Source organism: Pygoscelis adeliae, unplaced genomic scaffold, assembly GCF_000699105.1.
Source record: "Pygoscelis adeliae isolate BGI_AS28 unplaced genomic scaffold, ASM69910v1 Scaffold10, whole genome shotgun sequence".
Lineage (NCBI taxonomy): Eukaryota > Metazoa > Chordata > Aves > Sphenisciformes > Spheniscidae > Pygoscelis > Pygoscelis adeliae.
The window spans coordinates 2,342,805-2,353,015 of NW_008824053.1; the positions used below are offsets into that span (position 1 = coordinate 2,342,805).

Here is a 10,211-nt window from a genome sequence, read left to right on the forward strand (position 1 = left end):
ATCAAAAGCACAAACTTTCTGATTTCTTGCCTGTCACCTGGCAATCTTTTCTTGTGGAACTAACCTCTGCGTGACCACGTGAGAGAGAGAGAAATACAGAAGCAGAGAAAGAAATTAAACCAGAGGACTTCTGCAGAGAAGAAACTGCAATCTAGGATCAAAAAACCTTGAGGGCTACTCTACAGACATTATTTTCTTCTAGTTACTGTAGATGCACAAAGTGACTTTTCAGCTAATGGGAATGAGTAAGTGGACAAAGGCCCTCTCTTTAATGAGTCTTCTAGTCCTCTCAATAATTTTGTCACCTATTGTCATTTACTAATCAGCTGTGTCGGTTCTGGCTGGCACCCAGTCACAGAAGGAGGTACGTCTTCTGCGGCTCCAGTGCAAATTCATCTGCTGGGACTGCACAGCGACTGCCTGCAGCGGGAGGGAGGTCAGGCAGAAACACCACCAGTGAGGGACATCGAGCAGGAAAAGTTAACCTCCTTGTATTGTTTCCATTGCAACTCAGGTCCCATACACCTTCCTCTCCTTCCTTGTATTCTGCTGTCAGGCAAATTGTTTTTTTCCTCATACAACACCCCTGTAAAGTTGGATAGCTCCTCGTGCTCTCTGCAGAGCCGGTGCTTTCATTGATATGAACTTCAGGATTCCAGGATTAACTTCCAGGACTTCCAAGGAATGCTTAGGCTCTTGGCAGAATGCAGAAATGTCAAAATTCAGAGCAGGATGTGCAAAGTCTTGGCTTTCCAGCTTGAACCATGCAGGGAGGACAGCGTTCCAGTGCAACAGCCGGCAGTGCTGCCGCCATCAGAAATTAACTAAGCAGCACTGGCTGAAATGGTCACAGAAACTGAGCCCAACGCTTAATTCACAAACCACGGATCCCAACTCAGTTTGACATACTAGAATCCTTCAGCTCTTAAAGTAGCCAAAAACTCCTTAGCTAGTAAAACTGAAAATTTCATCTGAATGGATTTTCTCCACATTCCACGATACACAGATGCATAAACATTTTTAGTTAGACTTGATTTCTACACTGATTTTCCTTGCCACACTTCTAGATGAACGAAATACGGGTTATTACTCAAGAACAAAATGCAAAATATTATTTCTACTTTACTGAAAAGCCCATGTTCAATTATCTAGCCAGACCAGTAATCAAACTATGGACAAGGGTAATTCCAACTACCAACACTGTATTCAATATGAAAAGGTTAATCCAAAGTTTAAATGTGGGGAAATTACCTTTAAAGGAATTACAGGCAGCTGGATTCGGTGTCTTGGGCATGTCCCAAATTAATTGCCTTTCCTTCAAATACCAAAAATGAATGCATACAGAATACTGAAAACTGAATATTTTTAGATGATTTAGAGTAGGAAAGGCAGTTGAATCCATTTTCTGCTTTTGCAAGAAAAAAATCCCTATATGGGAATGAGCTAGGCTACACACGTAAAGAACTTCGCCGACTTAGAAGTCCTGGCTGCAGCAGCTTCCCCTTATCTCATTCTTCACATCTTTAAGACATTTATTTTACAGTTTGTTTTTGTCTTGACTTTTCTAGGAACTACGAATTTCTTCCATGGTGTAGTCACAACGCGATGCGGACAGGCAGACTCTGTTCTACGTCCCTGCCTGGATATGCGGTTCAAACATCACCCTCTAAAGCCCAAAAGAAACTGTGTGTTGTATCAAGGCAAGGGTTGGACTTAAGGTCTAAAGACAGCATTACGCCACACTTCATCATCTCAAGTAGAGAGGTTTAAGATCGACTTTGTCACAACTGAAAAGAAACATAAATGCCACCCTCTGCAGCTGCCATGACAGCAGGAATCAAAGAAAAATGGCTTGGTCTCGACAAAAACTTCTACCTAGTGTGCTCCTCATTTACAAGGTGTATATTGTTACAATTTATCCTGCAAATTAAGTATGATTCTGAATCCATTTTCTTAGATTGATCTCACTGAGGCAGCCAGCGTGATAAATTAAATCTCACGTCAGTGATCCCCAGAGAAGGACAGCGCCGTGCTAACCAGACACCGGACCACGGGACAGGAAGGTGGGAGCCAGACACTGCTAGGGCAGAGCACTACCAGACGTGAACAGCGCGACCTGTAGCTGAAGAGACTTGGCCCAGTAGCCAAATTACCTAGTAAGTGACACAGCATTCACTATCTCAATATGCAAAATAGCACGAATTTCTATCTGCTACATGAATTAATCCTACAGCTTGGTTATCCTAACCCTTTTTAGCCTGGAGCTAAAACATAAGATATATTCAGAATGTGATAGATTCATCATTTCATCTCTTTACTACTTAGTTTCAAGCCTGAACACTAGAATCCTTAAGTTAGCATTTAATGCTTATCTGGTTCTGTCAGAGCACATTATACCAACCTTTTGTCAGAATTACTATTAGCGCTAGTGGCGGTACCAAAACTGTTAAAAACTCCCAAACCACAGAGGGATGCACTAGCATTGCTGTGTATGCCTTCGGAATGGAGCATGGAAGCAACGGAGCCACAAACTCCATCTTTACAGCCAGAGTTCTGGAAGTAAGAAAGGTCTAGATAAGCAGGAGGACACCAAAGTCCTCCCAAATATCTCTGTCAGAGCCTGCATCCAGAATCACAGTCTTCAAACCTTCCATACCCTGAACAACTGCCTTCTTTGTGGACTACATTTTGGAGTGGGAGACAAGGTTTTGGCTTTTTAAGCAGCACCACAAGCAGCTTTCTAAAAGCCCGGTGGCAGAAGCACAGCTCAAGAAAACATTTTTTCCCAGCCAATGAGCCTGACATCTCGTAAAGTTTAATTTGCAATTCTAGCCTATTTCAGCTGCACTGACCTTGGGGATGTTTTGTATTCTCCTGCTGTATAACCTCCTGTTTGTTAAATCATTTAATGTTTGCCGTGACCAATGCTAAAGATCTCACAGCCTTTTATCAGCTCTAATGACAGTCTGAGATTCCTTATCTATGGTGGAAATGTACTTCAAATGAGATTAGAGTTCATGCCACTCATTGTCAGCAGAATTTCTGGCTACTAGATTGCACTGACAAGTTCAATCTGACATCTATGAGATCATTAGAAGCTACATGAGTTCTGCTTAGGAATAGAAATGTGCAAATACAGCCAAACTCAGTGTTTGACACCAATTCCAGTAACAGTACCCGTGTTATGACCACCATTTATTCTGAAATCAGCCTGGTTAGAAGTGTCAGCAAAATATCTCAACACAGAATAAAAATTAAAACACAGTAAAAAACTGGTTAAGAAAACAGTTAGAAGTTACTTGAATGGTTAAAAATAGCAGTACACCATTCTCTGTGGCCAAACTACCATTAATAGAAAAAGCCTTCAACTTCTAATTAAGAAAAGTCTTCAGGATACAGCTGCCACTCAATTAGAGAACACAGGATTTCATGATCAGATTAGACTAACAGACATCTGTTTCACTGCTCTCGTGAGACTGCAAGGAGAATCAGGCTCTCAGAAACAGCATTTTTTGAAATAAGTAAGAAATAGAGGGGTTGGAAAGATAAAGCAAAGATCTGAACACCTGGGTAATCACACTGTCTAAAGGCTTTTACCAAAACTGTAAACACAGTTGTGGAAACACAGAAATGGTGAAAAAAGACGAGGTTGTGCAAACTGATCTCAAAACTTTACTGGAAGCAAGTACAAACATCTCATTATGGAGTAAACCATTGTCAATATCAAATCAACATGGTGTGATCAATACTATGCTAAAGGGAAAAATATTCCTTTTTTTCTGTAACAGTTCAGGAAAAGAGAGTGCATGCACCTTGTCTGAGGACTCCATCAGATTATAACAGAAATACGTTCTGAAAAGACCATGTCCTGCCCAGCAATGTTGCCTTCCCTACGGTGGACAGCAGTTAAGACTAGCTGCTAAACAAGCTGTATGAAATTGCAATTCATCGCTGAATCGCTCTGCGCAAATGCAACTGTTTTTAGCAGGCTGCCAACCAACCATACAAATGGGAAGTACTGCTTAAAAGGGACGCAACGTTGAAAAGTTGATATAGCTAGCTGCCTACAAATAACTCACGCAATGACGTATAACACTCCCTTCTGTCAGAATAAATTCTTAGCATCATAGAGTCATAGAATATCTCAAGTTGGAAGGGACCCATAAGGATCATTCTTAATATATACCGCGCTTTTACACGCAGTGCAACTAATGCGTGCTGCCGGCACGCGGGGCACCCATGGCTGCGGGCGCGGGGGACACGGGCAGGCTACAGGAGGAGCCTGCAGCGGGTCTGCCAGTGCCCTCACAAGGCGGCATGGGAATACGGTGGCCTGCCGCCAGCGGAGGACTAGGACCTGCCATTGCTACCCCAACTCCCGGCCTAGGGGGCTTCTCCAACTTACCGTCCTCCGTGCATTTTATAACAGCTTCAAACTTTACACGTAAACTAAGGACAAAGGACAGGAGAAGCGGCAGAGGAAGTAGAGAAACAACAACAGATTAGAGAACATGAAGGCAGGGAAATGAGAGGACAGTATAAGTAAACAGAATTTCTACTTCAGGAAAAAACAATATTCTGAGGTATTTACTTACTGTCCCACTGCGGTACACAGAGGCGAATTGCTACAAAATATACCACAGCCATCGTAGATATCAGACAGTGATAATATATTCTTATTTATTCAGCTCAGTGACAAGAAATCAAATAAAAATATGCATTTCAAGTGCCAAAAACTATCTAAACAGCTCATCTTTACATGAAAGCTAATTACCACAACCCTAATAAAAAGTATCTGAAATGTCAAGGACTTTCTCCTTTGATGTACTAAAAAGTTACAGTGATTATTATTTAGTCATTTTAATATATTATTTACAGTGTATAACACTTTGTGTTAACACTGTGCTAAAAGGACATTATTTAGGCTGGAGCGTTAAACAATCGAAAATTTTGGAAATGCCAATGCCCATCCCAGAAGTTCCTTTTAATGGGCCCGCTGAGCCTCGCTGATGGGTTTGGGCACGCCTACGCCCTTGGGCTACCAGTTACGCTCCAACTTCACTAGTATGAATGGTGTCGTCACGCTGGAAGTAAAAAAATATCCCTGGGCCCAACCAGATAAGACAGAAACCTGGAAGAACAGAACCCAGAACTTTGTATTTTAAATAAGTTTAATGAACGGCTTTGCTCATTCTGACCACCTCCTCTCCCTCTCCTACATCAATGGAGCAGCAGCTACAAGAGCAGTGCAGCAAGGCTTACTTTCTTCTAATTCCCGGTGTGGAAGTAAACAGAAATGCTAATAATAAGCCGCGGTACAGTCTGTGTCAACAAAGCACAGTGGTCGCCTCCTATTACTAGTCCTTTGCTCCAGCAGCCTATCTACTGAAGTTTTGCATCTATCTCGTGATTGCCTTTGCCTGGCACACATAGCTACAAAGACCAAACCTTTTCAGAGTAACTATGAGAATCATAGAGACACCGTTATAGAGAAAGCATGGCTTCAGAGGACACGCTTTCTTCAGGGGATCATCTTTTGCAGTTAGAATAAGGCCTGGAAGATTTCACCTTTCTTGGACATACTCACCAGGTCCTTTTCTGCCTTTTTATTGGCTAAAGCATCAACTTTGGAGTCGAGCTCGCCTTGAATTTGGTCTCTCCTTTTCAAAACACCCTTAATATAGAAGAGAAAAAAAAAAAGAAGTAAACCACACCAAATTTTAGCCATCCATTCAGAAAACCATCAAACAACTTGGCTATTTAATAAATTCAGCAAGATCACAGAATGATGCCATGTAATAATTTCGACATGATACATGTACTTTCCTCAAAAAAAATCTTAAAATAATGTAGCGAAGATTATTTTTCAATACCTGTATTTTATCTTATGTGTTTTTCATGAACCGTAGTAAATCCAATATCAGTGCCGCAAGAATCTGCCATACGCAGCAGTATCATTGCTAGTTGTATGAGAAAAACTGCATCAGCAGTTTACTTAGTATCAGCTAAACTTACTATATGTTCATATTTGAAAACAGCAACATGAGTTTGCCACATCTCATGAACAAAAGTATCTTCTTTGAGTAAAAGTTACAATATCAAGTAGAATAAATGACTAAAAATGGTATACCAGGCATTATTGAAATTGCGACTTGTAACTTTCAATATTATTTTGTAAGTGCCAAGCATAGTTCAGTAAAATCAGATAAAATTATCATAAAAATAATAGATGTTCTAATATTGATATATGTGCTTATTTTCAGCATAGGTAATTATTTCCTCCTTTAATACTGTCTTATCAGGTATTGGATTTTTAGCATAATGTCAAAAAATAATTAGAAAGGGGAAGGAACGTTACTTGTTAAACTACAAAACAGGAATGGCATTATAGATTAAATTTCCATTTCTGATGCTCATTTGCTCTGTGACCTTGAGGAAGCCTTACAAATTTCTCTTTGCCTTAGTTTCCTATCTGTAAAAGCACACTCCGGTGTGCTTATCCCGCAGACATGTTGCAAGGCTTTAGTCCTTTTAAAAAAAGAAAATCAGAAGCAGGACATATATAATTACAAATCTCAAAACCTGCTTTTACATTACCTTGCCACAACTGGTTTTACTGCTTCTTCTGCATATACTAAAGAGATTTTCAGTATTCACCTCTAGCATAGAGCATGTTGAAACAGCACAGGGCACAAGTAGCTTTACCTTCTCTAGCTGTCTTATTTGACTGAGTTCTCTTTGGAATCTTGTCACTTCAACAAATACAATAGAATAATTTAGGAGGTTAATTTTCAAATAATTTTTCAACGTTTCTCTTTGAACAGGTACTCACTAGAAAAATTGGTAAACCTGACTTCGGACAATTCTGAGTAATAGATTAGCAATACATACTAATGCTCATAAATCTATGTTTGAATAGCTCAGAATATCTTTTGGTTAGACAAATACAGAAAATGTTTAGCTGTAAGCATAGAAGCAAAACAAATATGTCTGGAACAGCTTTCCTTCATATTACAAATGCTTTCTCTTTTTTACTATTTCTTTTGCCTCTTTTAAAACTGTTTTAATGGCTATTTGTAAAATTCATCACAAATACTCCGTAAATTACAAGATAAAACCAATGATTTTAATATTAATGTGCTACAACCATAGACAAGTGCTGACTTCTAATGGCAAACAGAGGGACTGTGTTTTTAAAACATATTATTATATGTTTACAATTTTTTGGTGCAATATTTAATGGTAGCCTGCCACAAAACCCTCAAATAATTGTATGTGGACCCATAACCAATTTATTGCTGCAATTTGTACCCTGAGGCGCAGCAGTACTCTGCACTCCCCAGATTTGTTCTGTGAGTCAGTTAGGAAGGAGCCAGTCCAGATGTAAATATTTTAGCTATGAATTCATCTCTTTCCCCAGTTCAAGGCTGAACTCCCAAGACTGGAAAATACAAGGATTGTATTGTATTGACCACACCGCCTTCTGCACATCTGCGCATGATCTTGGCGGCACCGCACAAAGGTCCCTGTGATGAGGGGTTAAACACACCTCTGAAAGCAGGTTTTACTACTGTGTGACTTCCCCTATTGTGTTTTTATTCTGACTAGTAGTTCCTTCTCCAAGCTGCGAGAGGGAAGTAAACTGTAGGTAAAATAAAAATCCATGGCGAATGAAAGGAAAAGAACAGTTGTAGAACAGGAATGAGCTATTGGAGGAAGATCTTCCGCCGGACAGGAATTACAGCCTAATGCTGCATTGCAAGAGTTGCATCGTCGCGGCTCAACCTCAGCTGAAACCAGGACAGTATCAAGAACACTGCAAGCACTAAAAAAAGCAACGGGCAACAGCCACTTGTAACGTGCGCATGAAGAGCCAGGCAGCCACTCTGGGGTTTGACCACAGAAACCTCTCTGTGCTCTGGACAAAAGAGAACACCTGAGAAAGGGTGAGCCAGGCTGCAGACTAGAAGGCAATGGGCAGGCAGCATCTCTTCAATAGCATGAAGGCTGGGATGGCTCATGGGTAACAGACTTAGAAATTCTGAAAAATAAGTTTGGAAGTGGGGGAGAGGAAGAAGACCTGCAATTGCTAGGATGGTAATCTCCTCAGACCTTTAAGCAAAGCAGTACCTACCTCCATCTACCTGCACGTACACGTAAATAATGAGGCCGGTGAGATACAGGTCATTTTGTACGGCCCCTCTTTCAGTGAAGCTGGTTTTAAAGACAGCAGTCATTGCAGCAGTAATTCTTAAGCTCTCAGTAGCTAAGCCTTACTGAGAAACTGGCAGCGCGCTGCACAGTGCCAGCAAAGGCCGAGTTAACTTGGGTCATGCTCTACCCATGGCCTGTAACAGACTCTCAGCCCTTTCTCAGAAACCACTGCAGCAGGAGCTGGGTTCCCAGCAGAGAGGCAAGAACAGATACTGCAGCTTGCGTTGCTCAAAACCTAGACAAAGAGGGGTTTGTACACATTTTGTGGCTTTCTGGAAGCAGATTTGGAATTATGACATGCTGAATTCAGTTACTTAATTATGTTGAATATCCATCAGCACTGAGTTTATCAATTCTGAAGTCTGATTTTTTACAGTCTCTCCAAGTGTAAGAAAAATACGTACATAAAGGGAACTGAGAGCATCAGCTTACGGCAAAGACTAACACGTGCTTATATAACGGCACAGGGGCTGGAAGTTCCCTGCTGTTTGGAAAAAGAAAACGTAGTTTAGGAACATCTAGAAAGGGAAAAACCTCTCCATTCCTTCTCCCCCACACAATCTGTTACTCGGTGAGTTCATGTTTCAAGCAGTGTCAGAGGAGGTCCTTCTCAGCTGCTGTTCCCCAAACCTTTCTATGTTCCCGCTTCTCTGCTACAATGCGGAGCTCTCTGAAGATGGCAAAACCAGACACGCTTTAGCCCAGCTACCAAGGGCTGCCTGCCATGCAAAACTATCAAGCTCTTCTCATCTGGAAGGGGTGCCTCTTGCCCGATTAACAAGGGAAACGGGACCAACCGGATTCCCTGCTAACGGACAGCTATCCTATGCTGTGCACATTTAGTAACAACAGTAAATAGAGGGACTGCAAAATCATTTTCAACAGTTGCAAACTCTCTTCTAGTGTTTGTCACCGGACTAAGCCAAACTTTATATACAGCCATAAGCAATCCTTAAGGAAACCTTACCATCAGAATTTCACTGTAGAGAACATATTCATGTAAAATCGGCAGCAGGTTTTCCGAGAGCCCTGCCATTCGCTTCTCCGTAGCCTTGCAACACTTGTCGATGCAGCTGGCAACACCTTTTAGGGAGTCTGCTATATCTTCTTCCGATGCTGACCAGAGTGTGTGGACAGGGCTGTATTCCTTCATTTCATTAAAATACTCTTAACAGGAACATATACATACATTAGTCTTTTGTTCATTAATAGATGTCTAAGTGATATTAATTGCAACCTCGTATTTGCTCTGAACAAAGCAAGAGACTGAGGCTAATGTTTAAATTTGCTCAAATGACCAAGAGAAGTAAACTGCAGTTTGTTGTTTATGAATAAACTAATCAATGAATGCATTGTAATTAAGTAGTTCCTGGAAACCTATCAGCAAAAATGCCCCAGTCATTTAAAAGGACAGATACACTCTTAGACCTGGTGGGTTGTATTCAGTTCGCCCAACGATCTGAATTACTTCGTGTTGTCTTCATACAGAGGGACACGAGCCACAGCAGCCCCGGGCAGCGGTTGGTCTGACTTGCTTCTACTGCCCTGAATTCTTCTGCTACAGTAATGCTCCGAATCCCATTATTAAAACTTGGTATGTCCCAGAAGCTGCAGAAGACACACTGAAGTTCACTCCAGTTCTGCAGGTGTTCTCTCATCTCCTTTAGTAGTTTTTATTAATCTAAATACATGGATATCCTATTAATTATCTCTTATGTCTCTAGGCCAAGTGATAATCTGTAAGCAGAAAGAAAAAGGTCCAGAATTCACTGTGCCATTTGGCAGGACTAAACTTGGGCAAGGCTGGATATGACCTGGAAGCTGCACGTTCACAGGAGGGTACTGTGAACACATTGGTCGTGTATTGAAAACACAATTTCATCACAACTGAATTTATAATGAAGAAACGTCCAAGAAAAGATGCAAAGCAGATGTGCCATGAAGAGTGTAATGTTTACTTTGAGATTAATTGGACAAAAAAAACCCCCTGGAGGATA

General features: G+C 41.0%; 1 protein-coding gene across 1 annotated transcript in view; it reads right to left on the minus strand.

Moving 5' to 3' along the window:
* Positions 1 to 10,211, minus strand: part of SNX7 (sorting nexin 7) — a 24,579-nt gene that overhangs the window by 9,390 nt on the left and 4,978 nt on the right. Inside the window, exons 5-6 of the mRNA XM_009333758.1 lie at positions 9,182 to 9,381; positions 5,588 to 5,674 (exon numbers count right to left, since the gene is read on the minus strand). Of these exons, the coding sequence (XP_009332033.1) occupies positions 5,588 to 5,674; positions 9,182 to 9,381 (287 nt within the window). The remainder of the gene's footprint in view (positions 1 to 5,587; positions 5,675 to 9,181; positions 9,382 to 10,211) is intronic.